The sequence below is a fragment of the Anopheles coustani genome, chromosome 2 (genome assembly GCF_943734705.1).
Source record: "Anopheles coustani chromosome 2, idAnoCousDA_361_x.2, whole genome shotgun sequence".
NCBI lineage: Eukaryota > Metazoa > Arthropoda > Insecta > Diptera > Culicidae > Anopheles > Anopheles coustani.
The window spans coordinates 87,217,467-87,241,883 of NC_071289.1; the positions used below are offsets into that span (position 1 = coordinate 87,217,467).

At 43.7% G+C, this 24,417-nt stretch overlaps 2 protein-coding genes across 4 annotated transcripts; one reads left to right on the forward strand and one right to left on the reverse strand.

The window, feature by feature from the left end:
• The first annotated feature begins 43 nt into the window (after window positions 1–43).
• On the forward strand, window positions 44–766 carry LOC131263206 (RNA-binding protein 8A). Its single transcript, XM_058265374.1, has one exon. The coding sequence runs from the start codon at window positions 161–163 to the stop codon at window positions 653–655; it is 495 nt and encodes a 164-aa protein (XP_058121357.1). The 5' UTR covers window positions 44–160; the 3' UTR covers window positions 656–766.
• Window positions 767–2,508: 1,742 nt separating this feature from the next.
• On the reverse strand, window positions 2,509–22,865 carry LOC131267596 (2-oxoglutarate dehydrogenase complex component E1-like). Of its 3 annotated transcripts, XM_058270513.1 has the most exons (11): window positions 22,819–22,865; window positions 14,703–14,931; window positions 14,488–14,628; window positions 14,208–14,411; window positions 11,641–11,743; window positions 9,404–9,894; window positions 7,714–9,329; window positions 7,497–7,641; window positions 7,263–7,417; window positions 4,844–4,978; window positions 2,509–3,400 (listed from the first exon to the last, which is right to left on the reverse strand). In XM_058270513.1, the coding sequence occupies exons 2-11, from the start codon at window positions 14,790–14,792 to the stop codon at window positions 3,301–3,303; spliced, it is 3,180 nt and encodes a 1,059-aa protein (XP_058126496.1). In that variant the 5' UTR covers window positions 14,793–14,931; window positions 22,819–22,865; the 3' UTR covers window positions 2,509–3,300. The 3 variants fall into 3 exon arrangements, with proteins under 3 accessions (XP_058126496.1, XP_058126498.1, XP_058126497.1); XM_058270515.1 differs by lacking the exon at window positions 4,844–4,978; XM_058270514.1 differs by lacking the exons at window positions 4,844–4,978; window positions 11,641–11,743 and adding an exon at window positions 13,044–13,161.
• Between the last annotated feature and the right edge of the window lie 1,552 nt (window positions 22,866–24,417).

The window sequence follows — 24,417 nt, forward strand, 5'->3', positions numbered from 1 at the left end:
TAGTGCTGTCAGTTGTTTGACAGATAAAAAATCGGAGCGGCGTATGTCATTTAGGAAAACAGAGAAGAACGGAGAAAGTTTGCAAACACGCCGACTTTTTCGGTGCGAATAATTACAAAATTCGGTGACTTAAAACAAGACAAACAAAAATATTACCACCATGGCGGACGTACTGGATATCTACAACCACGAGGAGTTTGAAGTGGACGAAGATGGCGACCAGGGCATCGCACGGCTGAAGGAGAAAGCACGCAAACGCAAGGGACGCGGTTTTGGCAACGAAAGCATTCCCCGTGAAACGATCGACTACGAGCGGCTGCAGGTGGACGAGGAGGAGGCCGAACCCGGCCCGCAGCGTTCCGTCGAGGGGTGGATTCTGTTCGTCACGTCCATCCACGAGGAAGCGCAAGAGGACGACATCCAGGAGAAGTTCTGCGAGTTTGGCGATATCAAGAACATCCATCTGAACCTGGACCGCCGGACAGGCTTCCTGAAGGGATACGCACTGGTAGAGTACGAGACATACAAACAGGCGCTTGCCGCGAAGGATGCATTGAACGGATCGGAAGTGCTCGGACAAACGATTGCCGTCGACTGGTGCTTCGTAAAGGGACCGAAAAATCTTAGACGATCCAATGACCGTCGTCGGCGATAAGGAATGCGACACGCCACACACCAAAGGACGGGCAAACATCTGATATCTAAGTAGGTAAAACTGGAAGCGAAATAAGATTCTTTACATTCGTGGATTGCTCCGGGAATGTTTCATCCACACCTCAATATATACTTTTCATTAAGAAGATTTAAATTATGTAAAATTTGAATGAAATAAATTTAAATACACCTTCTTACACAACTTGTCCGTGTTGTTTCCATCGAATTGATTCAGTTGTTTTTAGGAAAATAACGACGCAAATCCAACGCGCTTCAGTTTGGTCGCCTGCTTGGCGTTATCAAGATTTCCACTCGATGGCGGATATCGTTTTGGAGGCTTTCCGAGGCTCATGGCATCCTTTATGAGCAGTTCCGTTTCCTTCAAATGCGTCGCCTTTGTACCGGTCGCTGTAGATGGTGATATTACTCTTCCCACGTAGCTGTAAAAAACAGATAGTTAAAAGACATAATTTTATCTGCACGATCTGCTGCATGACGGGTCTTTATTTTAGCCACAAATTGGCTAGACAATCGTAATAACTATACGCCATTCATATATTATATCACTTTATCAGTTGTAGATTTACGGGTAGATGTTGGTACTAAATGTCAGCATTATTTATCGGCTACGTGGTTCTTCTGGTCACAGTTCATTAACCTATGCCTCGGAGGAGAACTCAGTGCAAGTAGTAAGTGCTTAAAAGTGCTTCTAAAATATATTATAATATCTTTAAGACATTGCTGCTGTCGATAGCAAGCAGTTTATCGCATTGTTCCGGATTTTTGTCCTTACATTTTTTTTTATATGATTAGCCACTGTTTCTCAGCCACTTTTATGTGCCAATATTTCTTCAACAACAAGTGTATTTACAACCATTGAAAGCACTTTGTGCATGTGGTTTTCTTTAGTAGCCGCGTTGTTATATGATTTGATGCAAAACTCTGGTAATATGTTTATATATAATTTGTGTCCACTCACTTGGCCACATGCTGGTTAGTCTGTTTATTTAATCATGTAGCTTTCAAAGTGTAGTACAGGAAAAGTCTGTCGCTCGAAATTTAATAGTGGTTTAACAATTTCAATTCATGTACATACGTAGTTTTCTATCATTTAGTGATTTGTTCGCGTTCGAAACGAACCTCTATGTTTCAACGTATTCAAATTTGTTATGGCATGAAAGAGCGGGTGTAAGTAATCTTGTCGGAACTGTCGCCAAATTTGAGGTTATTATTTTTAAACACGATTCAATGTTCTTTTTTTCATCTATAAAATGAAAGCACCCATCGGTTTCAATCATGATAAAAGTGGCCGACAGGCTTGTTTGTTTCAAATGCCATTCCTATTGCCCGAGCCTATTGATTTTACCACAAATATCTGACCAATGGCCATATTTTTAAAGGAATTGCCTGCTTTCTTTCCAACTGCGAAGCATGCGTAGCTATATGTGTCATGTTATATTCCTAATCATGAAGAGGACCTAAAGTGGAGCAAACAGCCGTTATCTAACAAAAAAAAGCAAAACAGTTTAATTACAAATAAATAAATAAAAATAATAAATGAAAGAACTGTTGAGAAAAAATAAAACAAAAAAACAAATAAGATTTTATGTCATCTGTGCTGTTTATTGGGCGACAGATTCTTTTTTTCCGTTGAACCCTCCAGCTAACGATCACTCGCGACAAAGAATACGGTCCACACTTTTCTCCTTCTCTACTACGTTGCCACGCGGCTCACACCCGGGTGCGGAATTTTACTGCTTTAAAGGAGTAAAATATGAATTCTTACTATAGCGAAAAACATACATAAATAAATATTTCAGAACATTCAGCCTTGCGTGTATGACGATCGCACCAGTTGGGTTGGTTTGCATGAGTCTGGCTTCCTTTTTTTTTGTTGTATTTTAATTAACTAAAATAAAAGTATACATAAATCCCCACACCCCCGCACGGGGGGTGTGTACTTGTGTGTGCCACGTTATCCACGTTGATCCTAGTGCCCTTTTTGCAAAGGAGACACGGACACTCTGCTAATGATGAGTGCTTTTTTAATCGGCAACGGATAAGTGAACGAGAATCATAACAAATTCCAACGCACGATGTAGATATCATACCCGCACGGTGATGTTGGTGCTGCTGTTTGAAGCATTTTGTGTTTCTTTGCTTTACTGTTACTTTTACGTTTTTGATGCTAACCGCCGTAACTATTATTGTTAGGCTTGCCTGCACTCACTTCATCTATTGTATTTAAATAGACCTACTAAAACTAGCACAAACTTCATAAATAACCAAGCGAATTCTTGCTTGCCCTACTTTCTCCGATTTTTTTGGGCATGTTGTGTTTGTATGTGATCTTGCTTTCTAATATCTTAGAATTGTCCAGCCGGTCGACAAAACCAATCGAGTCGTAGGTCCCTGTGTGTGTGTGTGTACATGGTGTGTTTAGCGCCGCGCTGTCGTTATCATGTTGATTTCCATCGCGTGATTGGTAGGAAAACTCGTCACAAACTCGTGTCCCATTGTCGATTTCATGTTTTGGTGCCGTCCGCGTATGCTATGTAGTAATATCCACAGAAAAAAAAAATGATTTCCACGACATTAGCAGCGTCCAATGTCGTCGTATCATGTGGCACCTATGCGGTTACCAATTTACAAGGCCATGGCGTCATCCAGGAGATTTTTCAGTTCCTTCAGGTGCTGAGCCTTGGAACCGGTGGCGGTAGAGGCACCGCAAGGACGTCCAACGTAGCTGTGTTTGGAGGGTAGGGTCGTCAAAATCGTGTCGATGAGAAAGAAAGGTAAATAAAAATAAATATTTCATATTGCTAAGACACAAGCTGCTCGCGACAAATTATGTCGATTCATCTCTAGTGGTAAAAATTAGCAACAACACGTTGTTCAATCGTCGATAGGTTGTTAATTGTTCATACAAAACACAAAAAATGACGAAGGGAGAGTGGGGTGGTTGGTGAGGGATTATTTCAATTTGGACAACTGTTTATGAGAGGAAGATGGAAGACTTGTTTTTTACATAAACGTTTGTACGGAAAACTTAACAGTGAGTAAAGTTGAAGTGTACATTGACGGCAATACAACAACATAATGAGTAGAGATAATTTGGTTTTCTACTTAAATACACATCTAGCAGAAAGGCAAGCAAAAAACGGAGAAGCATGCTCAAACAGGAGAGCATCCGACATTGATTAATGGGTCTGGAAGCCTAGGTAATGGAACAATTTATGAAAAGCATGCACAAACTGTGAGTTAATATTAAACCGAACCCAAGTAAAACCAACTTAAGATTAGAAAAGTCAACAGCTAACAAATTGTACGTCATGAAACAAGAAACAAGTAGCAAACCTATGCATTACCCATACAAAAAAGAAACTAATAAAGTTTAAATAAAAATAAATATGCGAAAATATAAAGAACGAAAAAGAACTTGATTAAAATATAAATAAACATAGAATAGTTGACATGAGGAAATAATAAGGAGCCAATTTCAAATAATAAAAAAATGCACTTTTTTTATCGAATTGCACAAAACAATGAGTATCTCAATCAGAATGACGAAAATTTTTACCAAAATAAAGAAAAAAAAAGGAAAAACGTATCTAATTGAGTACGGCAAAACATAAAAAAGGCGACAACAGTGCGCAGCATTCAGCATTGCAAGAGCAAATACAAGAAGCAAAAACAAACATCCCTTATCTGGCCATTTGATATCGTAAAGTAAAGAAAAAAGTATACAAATTTAATGCAAAACTATTTTGAACTTCATTACACTTGCTGTTTGTAGTGTAGAAGCGAGAAAAAAGTAACAATTACGAAAAGTAATGATAATACAAAAAAAACATATTCAAATGCGTCTTTCTTATATCGAGTGAGAGATATTATGTGGAGCTCGCATTAAAGCAACGATATCAAATGGTGGCATCGAATGAACAAGGGATGAAATTACAAATACTTTAAATGGTTAGCCTAATGGTGTTGCTGCGCACCATCAACGAATAACAATGTGGCAAACTGCAAATAGCAAGCACGAAGAAATGAACGTAGCTGCTGGCTGCGACTTCTGCTTTTGCATCCAATATACATAATTACTATGAAGTTGTTGGGCAGTAGTACGAGCATAAATACGAGAGAGAGAGTTGCAATTTGTGTATTGTTTTGTTTTCAATCGGCCCCTCACCTAAGTGGTCGCGATGAGATTCGCACTTTGCGACCCTTGCTGGCCGCGGAACCGCTCGTCGGAGAGTTAAAGGTACCCTGCGGGATATTGAATCCTTGGCCGGTTTTCTGCTGCACAAGCTTTTCTTCTTGCACGCTGTCAATACGGGCATGAGGGTTGTTGTTATGAATATTGGCACTTTCGCTACTACTAACGTTAGTGAGGGTGGTGGTGGAGGTGGTGGTGGTGGGCGTGGATGACGGAGATGAAGATGAAGGGGGAAGGTGACTTTGCATTGTGGGTGTGGGTGTAGCAGCGTTTGCGGTACTAGCATTGGCGGAAGAAAGTTTGCTGCTGTTGCTGCTGCTGCTGCTACTACTGCTGAACCCAAAGATACGACTAAACCACGACCCACCGTCCCCGGGCACCTTGGCCCCGGTGGACGGGGAGGTAGTGGTCGTGGAAGCGGCGGAAACGGGATTGGGTTTGCCATCGGAATGCCCTGAAGCCGCATCGGACTGCTGTCGGTTATCGCTGCCAACGACGGCGTCGATGCTGGCGGCGGCAGTTGGCCGGTTTTTGGGTTTGTATGCTTCAAACACATCTTTGTAACCTTCATTTGTTCCGTCTGCGCCCTCGACGCTGCAAAATGGAGAACGAGAGGGAGGGCCTCGTGTTGGTCGATTGGTTGTTGTTGTGGAACGTTTCATTTCGTTAAAGCGAATTACTTCCGGAACGTGAGTTTTTTTTGTTGTTGTTCGTGAATGGAAATGGTAAGGAAAGTAGTAGTAGTGGAGGTTATGCTTAAAAAGGTGAACTTTACGGTGGATCTAGTTTAGCTTGAAAGCAAAAAAGAAATAATCATCTTCTCCTACCGACTACGACGACGGTCCTACTTTTGCTGAAACAAACGATATTGCAATTTCCTGGTAAAACACATAAATGCTATATCGAGATTTAAATATTTAAGGACGAACACAAAAGGTACCGAAAAGTAAAACATAATCCAACTCATTATGTGTCAATTCAAACTAGGTAAAACAACATACAAAAACCAACCTAAAACCAACAGAAACGGGCCACTAACTATGGGGGGAATCATAGCTAGGATGGTAAAAAGGAGGATAAACAACTTATGCACTCGATGTGTAGTCCACTCAGTTATTAAAATCAAACAACAGAAAAACACGATTAAACAAATTAAAATTATACTCTCAACACAACGATAAGGTGTAACTGAGGGAATCAAACGATGAAGGATACAAAGAAAATGTCATTGAAGCAGAGACACAGTTCCGGTGGAAGAGTGGGGGGTGGTGGCAGAATAAAATTTAATTTCCTTCCTTCAAGCTACCTTCTTCACTGAATTCATTAATTTTGGTGTAAATTTTCACTGAGCCGTGTATCTTTTCCGAAACAGAAAGGATTTCGTTTGTTGCGAAATTCCCCTAGTACTACAATTTGTGCACTTCCGCAACCCGCCGGAACAAATGTTGATGAGCCAAATGTGTCCGCCTATATTCCAATTGTAACCAATGTGTGTGGGCGTGTGTGTTTTTGTGCATTAAACCGAAACCGTACCGATCTACAAAATGCGAAACACTACTACAGGCGATAAGACAAAGTGACAGAGAGAGAGAAAGACGGGGGGAAAAAGTAGAGAAAAGGGATTCAAGGGCGAAAAAGGATGAAAGTGAACTACGGCACAGCAAAAGTAGAAAGGTAAAGTGTGGTGGCATAAGTGCATAAGAAGGTAAAGGTGAAGACTTATGGGGTGCGCTTCTCTAGTGGGAAAAAAAGTATAGTGAGTGTATATTATTAGAAAAGAGAGAGAGAAAGGAAAAAGTGGCACAGCATTTTCAACTAGAGGGATGCAGCATAAGGATGTCGCAATGTCTTTTATACTTATTTTTTGGGAAGTTGAGTTGCGTTTTAATGGAGAGTAAGGAGGGCCTAAAACATTTAAATATTGTATGAATTGTGTACCGGAATGTCGTACATGTTTGGGGGGGAATAGGATTGTATTGTGCTGTGTGTTTATTATAAACTTGAAATGTGCGTGTTTAAATGTCAGTGGATGCCAATTGTAAGTGTATTATGTATGTTTTCCCACACTTTACTAAACCGAATATTGCTTCTCCATATGCACAAATTTGTGAGGTTTCTTCACCAGAGAGAAAGGATGACTTTAAAAGTCCAAATGTTGCCATATGTTGTATTCTACAGTAGAGTCCCATAGTGAAAGGGATCAACAAGGTCCGTATCCAAACCGTAGGAAAATTGTGTGAGTTGTGTTTGTGTACAAGAGGAATTGGGAGCTCATCAGGGATGATCGGATAGATGGATGGAGAGAGAGATGGATGGATGGACAACGAACACAAAAACAGAACCATTCTTTGGTTCACACTACGGGGAGAAGGGGTTACATTCCGCGGCTCACCTGAAGTCACGCGTCGAGTTGATCGCGGTATCAAAGCGCGGCTGCACGTACGTCCAGCAGCCCTGATTCTTGTGTTCTTCCTGGGCCCACACGAGTTCCGCGTTCGGGTATTTGGCGCATTCGGCCTTCACCAGATCGTACGGGAAGGGTGAGATCTACGGCGGAGACAAGAGATTGGAAAATTAACGCTAGCTGTCCCGGGGTACGTGACCTAGTTGTAAATTGCCGCCTTGCCTGTTCGACGCGGCTGATTGCAATGCTGGTATCCAACTTGCGGTCACGGCGAGCCTTCAGCAGGTCGTAGTACACACGACCCGTGCAGAAGATAACTCGCTTGACCTGGTTCGGATTTTCCGCGGTCAGCGCATCGGGAATCAAACTGAAACGGGAAAACAATAGATTATAGTAAAAGAAATCAAAATCTTTATCCGCCTTCGCTACGAAAACTTACCGCTGGAATTCGGTACCATCAGTCATCTCACTGAAGTTGCTTCGGCATTCCGGATGACGCAGCAGCGACTTGGGCGTGAGGACGATCAACGGCTTGCGGAACGGCAGAGCGATCTGGCGACGGAGCAGATGGAAGTAGTTACCCGGGGTCGAACAGTTGGCCACGATCCAGTTGATGTCGTGCAGCTGGCGGATAGCGAACTCGTCCGACTCTGGCGGGAAGTAGTCGGGATCGTCCGAGCACATCTGCAGGAACCGCTCAACGCGGGCCGACGAGTGCTCCGGGCCCATACCCTCCATACCGTGCGGCAGCAGCATTACCAGTCCACTCTGGCGCACCCATTTGGCCTGGCCGGACGACACGAACTGATCGATAATGCACTGCGCGGTGTTGTTGAAGTCGCCGAACTGGGCCTCCCAGCAGACGAGCGCGTTCGGGTTGGTCATCGAGTAGCCGAGCTCGAAGCCGAGCACACCGAACTCCGACAGCGAGCTGTTGCACACGGTGTACGGAGCCTGGTCGGGGTACAGGTGGCACAGTGGCCGGTAGGTCGCCTTGTCCACCGTCTGATGGTGCAGCACGTGATGTCGATGCGAGAACGTACCACGCTCGACATCCTGTCCGGACAGACGCACGTGAATACCTTCCTTCAGCAGCGAACCGAACGCCATCGCTTCGGCAAGCGCCCAATCGATGGTCTTGTTTTCCAGCATCTCCTTACGAGCCGCCAGCACACGCAGCAAACCCTTGTGGATGACAAATTCTGCCGCGTTTGGCGGTGGCGACGAGAACCGATTACCAATGTGCACGAGAGTCTCCTCGATCACACCGGTCGGGGCGACCTTCAGTGGGTCCTTGCCCTCGAAGAATCCGGACCACGGCGAATCGATCCAGTCCTTGTACTTGATGTGCGTTTCCGTCTTCGCCTGCTCGAACGCCTCCTCGCAGATCTTCTCGTACTTGTCCTTGACGCTCTTCACCTCCTCGGCCGTTACAACACCCTCGGTGATCAGCTGATTGGCGTAGATATCGAGCGCGGGCTTGGTGCCGCGGATCTTCTTGTACATCAGCGGCTGCGTGAACATGGGCTCGTCAATTTCGTTGTGTCCATTGCGCCGGTAGCTCACAATGTCGATGATAACGTCCTTGTGGAAGGTCGCACGCCACTCGGCGGCAACCTTGCACACGTGCATCACGGCCTCCGGATCGTCGCCGTTCACGTGGAAGATGGGTGCGTTGACGACGCGTGCCACATCCGTGCAGTAGGGCGAGGAGCGCGAATGACGCGGATCGGTAGTGAAGCCGATCTGGTTGTTTACCACAATATGCACCGTACCGTGGGTCGTGTAGTCCGGCAGATCGGACAAGTGCATCGTCTCGAACACCACACCCTGGCCGCAGAAGGCAGCATCACCGTGCAACAGGATCGACATCACCTTCTTGCCCTCACCGTCACCGCGGTAGAACTGCTCAGCGCGAGTCTTACCCTGGACCACCGGATCGACCGCCTCCAGATGGGACGGATTGGCCACGACGGCCAGGCGGATGTTTTTGTTCGTCACACGGTTCAGACGCTCGATGTACGTTCCCAGATGGTACTTTACATCACCGGAGCCCTGACGGAAACGGATTCAAAACCACCTGATTAGAACCCTCAAGCATTACGTTTGCGGTGGTGCGCGGTACTTACGTCATCGGCAGCCTCCAATCCGGCAAACTGGGTAAAGATCTGATGCAGCGGCTTACGGCACACGTTGGCCAGGACGTTCAATCGACCACGATGCGGCATGCCCATGATGATCGATTCCACTCCGAGCCGCGTCGACACGTCGATCACCTCCTTCATGGCGGGAATCATGATTTCGCAACCCTCCAGACCGAAGCGCTTCTCGGAGGAGAACTTCTTCGCCAGGAACGCCTCGAAACCGGTGGCACGGGTCAGACGGGCCAGGATGAGTCGCTTCTCCTCGTTCGTGTAGCTCATGATGTTCGGCGTCTCGAAACGCTCACGGATCCAGTTGCACTGCTCGAGCGAGTTGATGAACATGAACTCGACGCCGATTTTGCTGCAGTAGGCCTTCTCCAACCGGCCAAGGATTTCGCGCAGGGGCAGGAACTTTTCCTTGCCACCGATGAACGTCGTGCTCGGCAGCTTGAAGACGCGCTCCATGTCGGCTTCCTCTGTTGTTGTTGTAGTTGTTGGTTTGGGCAGTCAATAAAGGGACAAACGAAAAATTAGTGAATGACGAGAGCAATAGTTTTCTCTGCGGGAACACCTAATAATACCACGCACCATTAAAATGCCAAACAACGCAACGTCTAATTAAAACAATCCCTCCCTTAGAATTTAAAGAGCGATTTATAATTCATTTTGTTGCATTGTTTGGCAAAGTTTAGCATTCCTAACATAATTTGTCTCCTACTCATCTACAATGATTGATGCAAATAAAGTTTTGCTCGCACAGAGGTTTAGAAAAAAAAAAGACCAGAACAGTATATGAAGCAACTTGTTGCCGTATGGGGAAACATTACTTGAAATGCATATCATTAGTTGTACCTACGGCTCAAGAAGGAATGTCTTAAATGTAAGCATTAATGTAAAAATATAGGATTGAAATTCGGATAGCATTTATAGAAATTATACAGATCTATGTTCCGATGCACTACGGTATCACTATGCTAAAGTAATAGTGTAGAGATTTTGTGCACCACGCCTTCTGGCTAATGACCAATCATTTCCGAGGGATTAAAGGTGGCAATCTTATTTTACATTCCCAAGCAATGCAAGAATCGGATTATGGAAGGAAGTGTAATACAAGAAAATGCAAGGCGCCAAACAAAACGAATCACTAGTAGTACGCTCGGCAACGTCCTTTGTTGGCGTCTGTAGCTGTTTGTTGTTAGTGTGTATTGTTTAGGAGCGAAGAAAGCACATAGCAATAATATACAGATGGAAAGCCAGTACCAATGTGTTTGGCACCTTCGTAGATATAGGGAAAATTGTAAGAAAGAAATGGGAGGAAAGAGAAAGAAAGCATACATAAATAGACAACGAAAAAAGAAAGAACTCAAACATGTAACTGAAAGGATTGACAAAAACGAACGTAAAGAAATGGATAGTTTCTATACAACGACGAAAAAGCGCTGTAGCGTGATAGAAAATATCAAAAAACGGGGACGAGAAGGACTTTCCCCCGTTTCCCCGTTTCCCCGTTCGCCATGATCGCTTTCTCTTACTCATCTTCGTCAGCAGTACACGATCTTCATCGCTTATACACTCCAAAATCCATTGGTGCACTGTTTTTTTTTTGGTTTGGTTGGAAAAATGGAGTGTGCAAAATAAAAACAGACTCTCAAGAGATGGAGAGATGTGAGAAAAAATGTGGACACGAATGGAAATGAGTACAACGAATCGAAAGAAAAGAGAAAAATCAGAGAAAAAACATAATTGAGACATCTGGCCGGCAAAAACTTGTTGGAGTTGTGTATATCAAGCAAATATCGGTTGGTAGGGACTGGTTTGGTTGGTTGGAGCGAATTTAAGGACGTGCAGAATGAAAGCGTTTCCTTTTGCAAAGAAGGGGAAGGAACCGATTCATCGAACATGCTTCAATGAACATGAGCTACGATGGGAATCGAATCAAACGATTCTTAATTTCCGAAAGGAGGTGTCCGTACCATGAAGGAATTCTTCTACAAGTACCAAACATGTCGCAAGAACGTTCCAAAATGATAATTACAGAAGTTTCAAGAACAGAAGAGGAAAACCATGGAGGAAATGCAAGATGGCCCGCGATCGATGGGAGATGTTGTTGGTGGAGGTAGTAGGAAGTTGGTGGTTGGTTGGGTGGTGGTGGTGGTGGCATCAGTTCGCTTACTGTACTACGACACTAAGTAACGCTTTCCCGCGTCCGACCCGATACTCACCGAAACGGTAGGACGAGTACAGCAACTCCGGTGGAGTTTTATCGTCCAGGTCTGCACTATTGATGCCGAGCGGGTCAAGGCGGGCCACATTATGCCCTCTGATCTGTACATTTGTAATTACAAACACGGAAACACATTTCCCACACACGTACACACCCCCACACCCATACCCACAAACACGCACACACACACACGTGAATTCATTCGGTGGTATCGCAAGGATACGTGACGTAGTGCCCGAGATTTAAATTTCGTGTGCGAATGTAGTGTGCCGTGCCAATCAATGCACAATCAAAGCAGCCACAGATGAACACAATTTAGTTTACATTAACATGTTTAATAAGGTGGTTGCAGAAAGATTTTTTTAAATTAAAAACGAGTGTTAATTTGTGTGGCATTTGCGTTGATAGTTAACGGGCACATTTTCGAGGTTTGCGGGCGTGGCGGATTGCATTGTATTGATCGAGTTCAATAATTAGTGCCACAAAACGTCACCAAAATCGGAGAAGAGAAAAAAAAGGATGGATGAGAGAAAGAAAGGCAGAACATCAGTTTCGGTTTAAAATTACGGAACATTAGTTTTGTGGTCGGATGGTGGACAATGGATTGAAACTTAAAACAGCAACTTCATTTTGGTGGTGTTGGAGATGGGCGGACGAATGGAAAGAGAATGTTTTACAACGCACAGGGAGAGGGACACAACACAAACGCAAAGCGGCCATAAGCAGGTTTGGTTGGGTACACACAGGACAGTATCTACACAAGAACACAGGACAAGAGGACAACACACTCGGCACAAAAAACATGGGTAATTTATAGCGGGTTTTGCATACACGACGTACCATAAACGTACCACACAAGAGAGGGATCTTTTTCAGACCAACTTTTATGCACGCCAGAATCTATTTTCCATCAGCTTTATGTTAAATGCTCTCCATAAGATTTCCAATTAAATTAAGCCAATATTTGCATGCAAAAAAAGTTGTCCCTACTATCGTGAGTATACTCTTTAACATATCACACCACACACCATGTTAGTTGGCCGTCGATTGGTCAATCGGAACAGCGAAGTTCTCTAATAAAAGAATATACAGTTTGTTTATATACCCCTAAGCTTACGTAAAGAATGCCATTGTTTTGTTTTTAAATTAGATTCCTAATAACCAGAGAATTACTCCCACGTTGGCTTCACCGAAGCCCAATTTAGAGTTAAAGCCCTCTTTGAGTCATCCGAATCTCATTCACAGGCGAGATAATAAAATTAAAGCTATCCAGGGAGCTGATTCTAACTTATCCACTATATATGCGCCCTGAGAGTATTAGGGTCGAAGTTAAGTTAGAGATACTATAGTAAGTATTAGCAGAGTAGAAAAAAAAGGTAGTAGTAAGGCGTATCAATTTACCAAAGTTCATGTAAGTGCGGGTAACTTTTTCGTTCGCTCGAAGATTCGCTCGTTCCGGGTGGATTTCGGCATTAAGAATGCCCAGCGGATCGATATCCGACACCAGGTGCCCACGGGACTGCAGGATGAATGTTTAATGATTGTTTATGTTGGTATTTTTAACGTTCCATCGATTGTGAATCAGTGAATTAAAAATATAAATAGATGATATTTTAGTGTTTTCCTTTCGTTTTTTTCCGATTAATTGTTGAGTGATAGCAAAAGGCGAAAGTTTTCCAGTACTTGATGCAAACTGTTATAACCAATCTACAGGCAGGGACGGCTGATGGAAGGATTTTGACTCGACGATGGAATAGATATCATAATGATTAAGGATACTGTTGTTGCCCTTTGCCAACTTGCAATACATCTGTTATGTTCCAAAGAACAAGCTCGCAATAACCTACGAACATTCTCGTTGAAGGACAATCCATTTTAATATTGGACACCGCGTCGAAATAGCTAACAGAGGACTAACCATATAGAAGCCCGTGTTTATCGTGGGAGAATATAATTAAAACATTTACCACAATCATGCAGAGCTATGGACCATTTAAGATCGATTGTAGGGAATCGAATGAACAAAAATACAAAAACCAAATAGATATAAATGCGACCGCTGATCTAAGTTAACTAGTAAAAATTACAGAATAACAATTTATGTTGGAAACTGCTGCTTTTAAAAAAACCAAAATACTAAATGTAAAGTATATCAAACAATTAGTGATTACGCTTCAGAAAAGCCACAGAAAAAAGTAAGCTAAAACCAGGAAACTAATTTTAAAACAAGAGCGGTCGTTAACTGTTACATTTCTTCTCCAATAAAGGGAGGAAGGACGAACACACGGGTTTGGGAGCATTGGGCTACTGGTAACTCAACGGATAAGGAATAGGACATTTAAACTCTAGCACAACGAATCGTTGTACATAATCAAACGTTTAAGGCGCCGCGGACAAGATCAAAAAGGACAAACGAGGGGACAAATTTAATACGGCGGACGATCGATAAAAGACTGAGTGGCTAAAGGACGAGAGGGGCCGCGATTACGAATAGTTGAGAGACAGGAAAGGACGGTGAGCGAATGATTCGGGCTACGGCGGGACACACCGTAAGAAGAACGTTACCTGGTAGCTACGAATGATAGCTTGCACGGCAAGATGATCATCGATTAGCTTGTCGTCGATACGGCCACCGACGGCGGCGCCAGCGCCAGCCACGGCCGGCAGCGAGCTGCCCAGGTACTGTGCTGCGGGAACATGATTCTTCGGCACGGGGGCAAGGCTCGGAGGCGCTGCGTACGAGTTGTTTCGGAAGTACGCATCCCAGGACTAAAATGGAAGCGCACACAGGAGTGTCAATAAACAACAAGATGAGAACAAATTGAAAGGTTGGACGATTTCTTACCGCATGCACGGAAGCTGGATCCCGCAGCCAGGAATTGTACATATCGTCAATGTAGTTCGACGAAGAGCCATTAAGGAATGGCTCGGCTGCGGTAGAGTTGTACAGCTTCACCGAAGAGGCAGCCATCAGTTCCGTGGTCAGCTGGAGCGGGAAAATGGGAAAGAAAACGCTTTAGATTACTTCCGCACACCTAAAATCAATCCCAGGCATCATACCTTCGAAGCTGGCTTCTTCAGCAAAAAGGAACCAAAGTTCTGCTGACCCTTCGGGTTCACTAAGTGGAGAGCTGTTCTTGCGCGATGCATTTTGGTGCTTGTTGTTGGTGTCCTTGTTACTTAGACTGCGTATGAGATGGTCCAAAAAGGTTCAAACGACGGATTCGGAGGGACCCGTTGCGCAGAATATAGGCTGACGTCGGTGGACGACGAGTTTTTGGATCAGATTCTACCGTGCGAAAGGAACGAGACAAACGATTTTAGACAACGGGAGCGCAGGCGTTAAAGATTAGACAACAGCTTTTGGATTGCGTTTTTAAGTACAGCCTACTGTGAATCGTCGGACTGCTTATCCCGCGTACGTGGTGGTGAGAGTTGTGATACAGTTCCTTGCGGTGACGTTTACTTCCTTATCAAATGTAACAATTTCTTCCCACCGTCATCATCGTACTCTTATCAACATCTCTTTTCTCCCTAGCTTTACCGAAACTGACGAAATATTGTGCCACTACTGATGCTAGCACTGCGCATGTTAATTCTCCTAACTGATGGTGGGTTGATTACTAAATACGAACCATTTGAACGGTAAACTGTTGACAAAACCCGTCATTGATCCAATACGCATCGCTTGAACTTTGAATCCCATTGATCCCATTTCGAAGACATCAATGTAGCAACACAAAGGCATTGGAAGCGATCTCTACTCATTTGTTCAATATTTTTGTGTTTAAAAATTTGGTCCTATTTCTGCATACTCGTTTTACATAACAGTTCACAAAATGGACGATTGTTGCTCTGCGTTACGAGTTAGTTTGCTCGTGGGGAACAAAACTCATTGCGGCTATTTATATTCAAGGATCGTGTTGAACTCAGCCAAGACGGCATCGGCAACGGTTAGTGGTTAGTGATCGTTTATGAGAGACGCTAGTAGAAAACATGTTATAAAGCGTAGCGAAAAGATGAAAAATCATATTTTGCATGCTATTCTCGATAATTTTTTTGTTCTTTAAGGTATTTTCATGTGTTTTTGTTAAGTCATATTTTGACTAGAAATTTCTCGAAACTCAACTACAACAACCCCCTTTTTACGCTAATATACTCTTATCATGCACGTTTTAACTTTCCCCAGCAACGCTGACTATCGGTTTGTGTTTGAAACTGAATTTGTTTCGGTTAACGCAATTTGTAAAGAATGATTTCAACCGTACTTTCCAAACAAACGTTTTTGCAGTATAAACGTTTAAAAGGCTTTTTATTAAATCAGCGTACAATTAATTAATAACAAAAAAAGGTTCAGAAACGAAACAAAATTTAAAAACAAATGTGTTCGTCACAATACGACCCAAACGTGAGAAACCGTTCATACGGGCAGGCTAATGTAGCTAGGTTTACGAGTAACTTAAAGAGGGAGGCAGATTTTACGAGCATCAATAAACCAACAAACTCGTATTTTGATCCATTGCAGCGGAGACATTCGGAGAAATCTAACTTTTTTTCGTTGCGTGCTTAAACAATTAAACTGCATGCTTGATAAGATAGTGGATACATGATTGGAATCTTAACTTTTTATAGCTTTAAAACCATTCCGATGGAATTTGTAAACAGTTGTTGTCAATGAAGTACATAATTAAAAGTTTGAATAAATCAAGACTTTGTGGTCTTGCCGATTCGAAGGAGTGTTCCTTCGTTAACAAACAACCTTGGTAAAGTCGTTGATTAACGCACGAAACAATTTGTTGCATCGTTTCGATCACACGCCAGATGTGCTCGTTTAACGAATTTTGGTGCTAGAATTTAAACAGCACCGCGTATGGTACGAAAATTATGCAGTAGTCTCGGGCAAGGACACTCCCTCGAATATTTTTTCCCGTCGGTCCGTTATGTGGCGGTGCAATCACGACACTTGAACACATTCGCGAAGAAGCATAGCTATAAATAAAATCCCATCTATCCATCGTCGTTGGCAGAAAACGTGACGGTGGAACCGGGACGCTGGTCAGCAACTGGCTCCCGTTTTCCCTGTATGTACACACCTCACCCCAATTCGCCGTATCGAGGATGGTGTTTTATCGCGTGTGTCGCAGTAAAATTTGCCTAACCCGTAGAGGACAGGGGTTCGTCAGAACATCGACCTGCGCGGCGGGTCCGTTAGACTATCGCGCTCGACCTTGACATTGCATCACGCGGTTTCGTTTGCCTGCCGACATCCTGATACTGTTATCGATTTTTCATTTCTGATGAATTATGTCTGACGATTTCGACACGCCATAAAGCAGTTGTTGGGCAAACGTGTGCCGGATGTTCATCAATTTTCCTAGACAACTTCAACCGGTCTAAAAGCTTGCTTGCATTGTTCTACAATTAAAAGAATGATAGATGGTTTTATCGTTCAAAACTATAATATAACTTTGGTATAGGCACACTGCACACGATTTTCCAAAGACAATTCCGAACATATAGGACTAATTTTCCGTGGACATAAACTGTGTGGTTGGCTAACGAATATGTAAAATCGAGTTTATGATGAATAAACATCACGTGCGAACCTAAATGAAAATGTCACGATCCCAAGTTATACTCTAAACGTTTTCTGAGTTCCAAGAGAATGTGACCAGCCTTGCCACATGCAGATAATTATCATCTTTTCGCGCTGAACAATCTTTCCTTGAGGACGCATCCGGGGACATCCGGTAGTGGTCGTTATTGCGTCTTATTTGAAAGAGCTTGATTGTAGATTAGAGCGCGGATAATTTATCTTGTCTATCTTAGATAATGGTTTTTTGATCAGCGAAAAACAAAATAACCGATTATTCGAGGAATTTCCCAAAACATTATTTTACAGATCGATGATAGTTAAGAATGAAAATCTTGAGGATAGAAAAATCCCAACCGTCGCGTCACTATCAAGTTTATCGCTCTCGTTGTTTAAGGGGCCATGACATCATACCTGGCCACGGCGCCGGTCAGATGACGCACCCGTTGTTGGAACGTCTCATTGCTGTACCTGTGTGTGAGTGTTAATGTGGTGTTCGCAAATGCGTCACCGGATCTGCGCGCGCGCGCATTGCGGAGGCGCGCATTCGCTAATCAGCGAAGCACGTGATTCACCACTTCTCGCCAGCGTGCTTGTGTTTGAGCCACTCACTTTGAATGTGGGATCAGCATAAATGATAGGGGATGGCTGCTGGCGCGTTATCATGTTTTTGGTTCGTTTTCTGCCAACTACGCGAAAAGTTTTGAAGAAAGCACATCAGCAAGACATGTAAACCGGTTCGGGTTGGATTTTAGTCTTCTTTGATCAGGTTTTTTGCTTGTTGTCTTCCTAAACGGGTAGCTCAAAAGGAGGTGGAAAAACACAGCAATAAACCCAGCAGCACGTAATTTCCACGCGGAATCGTATCGTTATTCTGTTCATTGACTCATTGGCGAATTTTTCGAGGAGCCGGTCTTTCATCTAACCGGTTTTTGTGAAGCAAACACCAATGCAAAAAAAAATTGGTTTTGGTCGACCAGGTATTTGGCAATGAATCGATCTTTCTTCCTTCCGTTTACCACCGCAACCAACTAATTTCCTCTCCCATTTCGATTTGCGTCCAAATCAGGTTTTGGTTCGCGTTTGGCCTTGTCCTCATAAACTTTTGGCGAACACTAAACATGAAGGGGTTTTTTTTTTACTTGCGGCAAACCAGGCCCGAACATGAATTCTTCACCATTTGCACGTGAGAGGACCGACCTTCGTTGTTTGGGGTGGTGACGATGCTAGCCCGATCTTTTAAAGTTTGGCAAATAGCCAAGGCGTAGAAAATGAAACAGATCATTCTCTCGATCGGACAACAAGCGGTTGGCAACAAGTAGGCTGGGTTGTTAAGACAATCCTAATGGGCAGTAGAAACTGCCTACTAGGATCTTATACCTTCAACCATCGTTGATATTTAAAGGTTTGCCAAAATAAATCGAAAATAAGCACACCCTGTGTTTGATAACGCACCGATGTCGGTGGGTTTCAGGTTTTTCATCCATCTTATCATCGCTGATACCTTCAAAGCAGTGATAATAAACAGTCGTTAAAAGGGGAGGGTTTGCAAAGTTTATCTTTAATCAGATGGTTGATGCTTTTCTCCATCGCTCGACAACAGGATTTTAAGAACGGAAGACATCTGTGGCAACAAGGTGCAGGTGATGGTAAACACACGTCAGAGATAAAATGAATGACGAAGCTGACGCACATCGACTAGCTTTAGGCCTTTTCCCATCTAACTCCACCCTTCCCCACGGAATGGGGGGAATCTTCGAACGGGATGGAACAGGAGGTTTTGCATAACTTTGTGCAAAAAAATAAAAAATAATAATAAACAACACGATCACTCACACCAAAACAATAACAACAGTCTTGCATATCCCTGCGCCACACTGAATACACTGTAAATCGTCCGTGCAGGGAGCCAGATGGACTTAGAAATGATTGAAATTTTCCTCTCAACCACACACAAAAAACCACCGACCATTGTACACCTCCCTGGCTCATTTACCAATTCTATTTTTGATTATTTAAACGACCAACCAACAAAAACAACACCAAATGGACCAGAGAGAGAGAAAATGCCGAACACTCGGAACGGATGTTCGTGATCTTCCTCCCTTCGTGGAAACTCATCACGAGAGTTTTCGCTTTCGTTACATCTTCACCGGTGAAAATTTTGCTCATTACCTAAGAGGTCAAGATCACACTGGTTTGACCGTTAATCAGCCCTTGAAAAGGGGGAAAAAATATGTTCATAGCCGTTACTTCACGATCGCAGCAAAATGATCATTCTATTACTTTCGATGAAAATGGCACAATTATAGAGGCACTGATCGCGACTAGATCTCCGTTACCACCGGAGCGACGAACCACGTCTGGCCATATGGCGTAAGCAAAAATCACCGTTATGTAACACGTGAAAATCTAGCCGTAAACGACCAAATAGATCTCTTGCCACGTGTGTTCATTCAACCTGGACCACTTTCATAACAAAACATTCGAACGCAGCATGGATTCATTCGTTGGGGAGTTCGTTCCCGTAATGTTGCGGACGAAATTCTCTATTGAAGAAATTCGTAAAACTATGCAGCAGCTTCTGGAACATGATATTGTATCAGGGATGTTTCCAAGTAGAAAATGTTCACCTGATAGACACTTGTTACCGCACTAACCCAAATTTAACGGCAAAAGTGCTTACACAAAACCGAACGTACCTCGCCTGCCAGCAATACCGACACGAGGCTGATTTTCTACTGGTCGCGAACTTTCAGAATGTTCGCGCAACGACTGCTCGCGAGCGACTGTTGAATCGCGGTCGCTTGACCACGAGACGGACAGACAGATAGCCGGGCAAACCGGCCAAGAGTCACGATCAAACCAACACATCGAATGCAGGAAAGCGCGTGTCGGATGAGGGGGATTGCTTCCCGCGCCCGGCCAGCTAGATAGAGAGCCGGGAGGCCACCGAACCTAAGGGGTGGAAACCGCAGTCTGAACACACCTCCACCGTGACGCCATGCAATCGATGGCCGGGCCGTTAGAAAAAAATACTAAACCTCATAAAACAATAAAATGAGTCTTCGTTTTGGAAAACCGTTTCCGTTACATTGACTTTTCTAGTCGATTCTCTCCATTGTAGACGGCGGCGTGTTCCAAAATGTAAATTCCCGTAGGAATTGCGAAACATGACAACCGTATGCCAAGGGCGTATGATCGCGAAAAGGGATCGTAACTAAGTGAATATTGAGATAGGGAACCTAAGGGTAATACCCACTATGAGGTAGTGTGATTTTTCAGATGTTATATGCGAAATCGCCAATAGATGTTATAGCTCTACGTTGAACAAAACGTCCAACATGCACGATTGAATTGAAATCTTCGAGTAAGTTTTTTTGTTCTCCTTTGGACAATCTTACAGCCAACTTTTTACTATCAACTATAGCTGTTAAAACGTTATTTTACTGAAAGTGATCCATAACACTACTATACAAATACCCTGGGAACATTACCTTCATATAATATCACACAAAAACCCCGCAATTTCTTAAATTGGATGCGTAATGCCCCACTAAACCCTACTATATAACATACTAATAATAGATTGCCTTGCTACTAATGCGGGTGGTGGTGATACTGTTGCAATTTGTACCACGTGCCGTCTCAGTTCAGCTGATAATTTTCACTGCTACGGCATGCAATGTTGACCCTTTTGAATACGTATGATGTTTGGGTTTCTTTTATTTCCAAAAACGAAACCTATCATGCTGGAACATGCGAAAGAATTATGATGAAAAGTAGCATGTCCAAACCAGCTAGAACCATCGGTACAAATCAAATCCAATAGGTCAGTACTTGTTTGCATTGCTTATAGGGCACCATAACCATTCGACTCCAAGTAGGCGTTTGGGGGGAGAAAAAATGCTCAATGTACAATAAAAGGTTCTCGTGAGAAAGTGTGTCACGGGCGGAACCGCCACTTGAAGGACAATTACCAATTCCAGTGCATGGATGATGATGTACCTTGTCCGGGCTCGTTGGCCATAAAGGAACGCTGCCTGCAAGTGGCGTACACAACCAGACACTTAGAAGAAGATGGACGTTACGTGCAATCCTCTTATCACCTGCGCTGTCACAAACCACGGAACCAAATGGCGCAACAAATGCGGCCACAAACAAAACGGTGGCTCGAGCTGCTTACCACTATCAAACATAACATCACAATCTCGCATTCTGCTCCATAAGGTGCTTTGTAACTGCGTATTTCTCCGGTCATATTCGCCCGTCGGCTTTTCCGCGCCTGATGAACCAGTGTTCCGTCCGCCACGGAAGGTGATAATGGGCTTCGTGTGACACTTGCCACTGAAGTCAGCTCGTCACACGACACGACCACGGATTGCAATTATCGTCTTTTTGTTATGTGTCTTTTTTTCACTAGTGCCCTATCGGTCTTCCGTGAAGATCGACAATCCTTACAAAATTAACACCCTCTCGTGCCAACGACACTTGCAAAGGGGGTGTCATTACAATTACGATTATACTACTTGAACCGGTTACGACCGGACAGGCAGAACAGAGTCCGGTGTCTTGTCTGCACCAGTTATGTTGTGATAGGAGATGAAGGGCATTCATTAAACAACTGAGCCCTGTGGGCTCGGTGCTCCCCCTCTTCCATCATTTTCGACTTATCAGCTGGTTTCGTTATTTTCCTTTCCCGTCTCTCATCCGCCAAGCAGAAGTCAAGCATCTTTTAACGTGTGGAGGCTCGTCTAGGCGCCCGGAGATATTGCCTGACTTTTGACCTCATTAAATGACGAACGGGGCGATCGAAAATCCGATAGTTTGCTGTTAGACCGTAGAGTAAAGCGGTACCCTTAGTACATTATTTCGAGTCTTCGCCGCGGAAATCTATCTGAAACATAATGTAATATTATTTTTTATATAATAACTGCAATCAACCACGTTGCAAAAACATTGGGTGTGTTTTTCCAATGACAAGTATGTGGACCGTATCCGGCCATTTGCTGTACATTGTTGATGCAGCAAATATTTGCTAGACGAGCACAATCTTACAACAGGACAATACTATCTGGTTTTCCACTCTTCTAGTCCAGCCTCTTCTCCCGCATGAGGCAGTGAAAGGTGGCACCCTTTCCTTTCCTACCACAGACGGTATGCTTTTTCCTATCTTCAATGCGTTGCGCTGCCACGACTCCCAACTGTGTTTCGTCAGCCGGTGAAATGCAATTGATTGCACCACACTTTTACGCCCACCTGGGATTCACAGTATAGGAAAAAAGATGCACTTCCGCTTTTATTGACTGCTGGTATCACATTTAGAGCACATTTTGCAACACCTTTGCACACGGGATAGTTCGGCGCGGCCAAGGACACATGGTTTTTCTGCAGCCAATCCTTTGCCGTCTATCTTTTCCATTACATAATGTGCTCCTATTTACCCGCGCCCAGAACTGTAATTTCTTGAAAACGTACATTCGCACACACCACGCACGGGGAATCCAGCCGTAATGAACAATACTTTGCTAATTCGAGATGGAAATTAGAAACTAAAAAACCGAAAAAGGAACCTTTTTATACCTCACAGCGAAAAGCACGAAAATGCGTCTGCGACTGTTTGACAAACGCGTCGGGCGATTAGTGATGACAGATCGTTAGAGGGTTACCCCACGAACACACTATAACGTACCATCCCTCATTTTTTGGCATGATCGGCTGTCAAACGTGTTTTTTCGATGCACTTTTGACAGAAAAAGGAACTTTTAGCAATTCTATGTGCCAAAACATGTCGATAGTTTGCTGAAATGGAGTCAATGGGTACAAATTTGTTTTTTCCTTCCGGAACTTTAATACCCACCACTAGTAGACTGTCAACGGAGCTGTCATGTGCCGTGGCGCAAAATATTTACCTTTTGACCAAGGTTCATTGAATAAAGCCTCTACGACCAAAATGTCTCAATTTGAAATAATGGTTGAAATAGCCGTTGATAACTTTTTAGTCCTTGAATCGATTTTCACAATTATAAACTGAAATTACCGTCTTTCTGAGAACAATTGAGCTTAACTTAACTACAAATTTCATATCCATTCACCGTTAAATTAGAAGGATGTGTCAAACGAAGGGGACATTTAATTTGAAATAGGTTAGTGGCAGTGGAATAATTTTGAATCTTACTATATCATCGGTCGTGAGAAAAAACTGGTTTTTGGAAACGGTTTCCGAAAGATTAGCTAGTAACTTATAACGATAAAGCTCGTCATGCCCTCAAGAGATTTCCTTATATTCCGCGTTCCTTTTCCATAAATATCTTCGATTCCATTCATATCTTCCCTATGGATATGAAAAACCCGTACGACATACTCAGTCTTGTCAACTGCCGCTGGAGAGACCATTTCCATACTAACGAAATCGATTCACCAATCTGAGAAGATGTTGGAAACTTGTTTCCCCCTAACATGCCGACATATGACTATTTTTGGTATGAAGAAAGTGTGTTTTTCTTTCCTATGCACACGATCGTGCAATCGAATGGTTTGAAACAATGTTCGAAGATGAGGCGAGTTAGTGATTTGTAAATACCTAATTGAAACGTTTTACCAACTGTTCCGATTCCTCACGGGCAGATGAGCATCGCCACTTTGCTGTTACGCCAATGGCCGTTTGAGGCGACCCGCGGCTAATGAACATATGCTTCGACCGACTGCAGCATCCATTCTTGTGCAATCCGCTCGCGAAAACCTTGATGCAGAGATTCGCAGCTACTCCTTTCCAAATTCGACCCAAGATTATCCCTTCCCGTCCCGATGGCGGATAACTTGTTAGTTTTGCATTTGCACCGCTCACTTCACACCAGCCGCCTGTCCCTTCCCCGAGCCACAAAAGGAGAAAGAAAAAGAAAGGAGAAAAACCGTTACTACTTGAGCGGCGCGTGGTGCGTTTCGAATGGCGTGCGCGAATGCGCACAAAATATGTTGGTCGCGCAAGGCCGAAACTACACACACTCACGGCTGGGGAGTTGAAGAGAAATTGTTAACCCCGGTTAGGTATGGTTTGGATCAGGATTCATGCGCCACAAGTGTCCGCGACGCCGTGGCGAAAGGTTGTGCCCGGGGCCCCAAAAACGATCGTATCGTTGGTAGATGCATAGTGGACAAGCTCACGCACGAAAGTGTGTAGTG

Excerpts from the sequence above, each read along its gene's own strand:
- LOC131263206 (XM_058265374.1), top strand. The coding sequence starts at position 161 with ATGGCGGACGTACTGGATATCTACAACCACGAGGAGTTTGAAGTGGAC.
- LOC131267596 (XM_058270513.1), bottom strand. The coding sequence starts at position 14,792 with ATGCATCGCGCAAGAACAGCTCTCCACTTAGTGAACCCGAAGGGTCAG. Across the intron at positions 14,629-14,702 it reads TGAAGAAGCCAGCTTCGAAG|CTGACCACGGAACTGATGGC; the intron begins GTATGATGCCTG and ends TTCCCGCTCCAG. Across the intron at positions 4,979-7,262 it reads AACTCGACGCGTGACTTCAG|CGTGCAAGAAGAAAAGCTTG; the intron begins GTGAGCCGCGGA and ends CCGTATTGACAG.